The sequence below is a fragment of the Saprolegnia parasitica genome (assembly GCF_000151545.1).
Source record: "Saprolegnia parasitica CBS 223.65 unplaced genomic scaffold supercont2.389, whole genome shotgun sequence".
Taxonomy (NCBI): Eukaryota; Oomycota; class Saprolegniomycetes; order Saprolegniales; family Saprolegniaceae; genus Saprolegnia; species Saprolegnia parasitica.
The window spans coordinates 11,348-12,583 of record NW_012156783.1 but is presented as its reverse complement, the minus strand read 5'-3'; the positions used below and the strand labels follow the sequence as shown (position 1 = coordinate 12,583).

General features: G+C 54.3%; 1 protein-coding gene across 1 annotated transcript in view; it reads left to right on the top strand.

Moving 5' to 3' along the window:
* Positions 1 to 653: 653 nt before the first annotated feature.
* Positions 654 to 1,236, top strand: part of SPRG_21755 (hypothetical protein) — a gene marked incomplete at both ends in the record, with an annotated part of 3,119 nt that continues 2,536 nt past the window's right edge. The window contains one exon of the mRNA XM_012356160.1: positions 654 to 1,222. Coding sequence (XP_012211550.1) covers positions 654 to 1,222 — 569 coding nt within the window. The remainder of the gene's footprint in view (positions 1,223 to 1,236) is intronic.

Below are 1,236 nucleotides of genomic sequence, written 5' to 3'. Positions count from 1 at the left end.
TTTCACCTGGTCGGCTGGAGAAATGACAGCGAGCAAACTTCCAAGACGCCCAATGTCAAGTGCGAAAAGGTCCCTTTGGTCGAAGTGTTGTTCGCGGAGGAGCTCGAGGACCTCCGTTCTGACTCCCATTACCTTCTCCCTTGCACGCAGATGTTGACGGATCTGAAATCTAACACAACCATTCGATTCGTTACCACAATGTGATAGAAAAACACCAATGGTTGCGCTAGTTTCCGCACACCGGTTGCACCAGATGTCGTTTGGTCAACTCAGAAAAGGGCACCTCCCCCACTTCCATGCACTCGTACTTGCTGCGGAAGCTGCGCCACAGACCATAGCTTGACTCATATCTCTCGTGATACTTCGAGCGATTGTAACCACTACGCAACGATGCAAGAATGTCAGATTGTCGATGCTCTTAATTCAGTTTCCACCAGCGTGGCAGGTCGTCAAGTCAACCTAGAAGCGGATCAACAGCTGTCGCGTTTGGCTTCACAAAACGAGCGGCTGACGTTGTACTACGCGGGAAAGGTGGTGATTACGAAGATATAGGTCCTTTCTGCGCAAAGTCACCCTACTACGCCGCCTCATTGAAGTTGATTTCGCGCTCGGTTCGCCTTCTCACTTTTTGTTTTGCCTCCAAGACCAACAAGATGGCTACGACTCAAAAAGAGCTCGGTCAAATGGACCTCCAGGAGCGCGTCTCCTACATCCAGTCGGCGACCAAGGACAAGGATGTCGATGGCGACTACGCCGACGCCAAGACGCCCGGTGAGCTCGATGACGGCGCACTCGTCGCCGGTGGTGCGCTTTCGCTCGTCTCCCGTGAGGCCCTCGCACTCTTCTCGCAGTACTTTGCCATCGGCATTCTCTACGGCATGCTGCCCGGCATGCAGTACTCGGTCTTCCAAAACTACTTAAAGATGGAAGGCTACCAAGTGTCGGCCTACGGTGTGCTCGTCGTCCTTGGCTGGTCGTTCAAGGTCTTCTTCGGCATGCTCTCGGACTGCGTGCCCATCATGGGCTATCGCCGTAAGCCGTGGATGCTACTCGGTTGGACGATCGCGACTGTCTGTCTCTGCATCATGACGTTCTCGTCATTCCCGGATCCGTACTGCGATGCGCGCAAGATTCCATGCCCCAAGAAGGTGCCGACCGGCGTCAACATGACTGCGGAACTTCGCAAGTGGTACAACTTTGACGCGCCGGACCAGGGCGGCAAGTTTGTCATGCTCT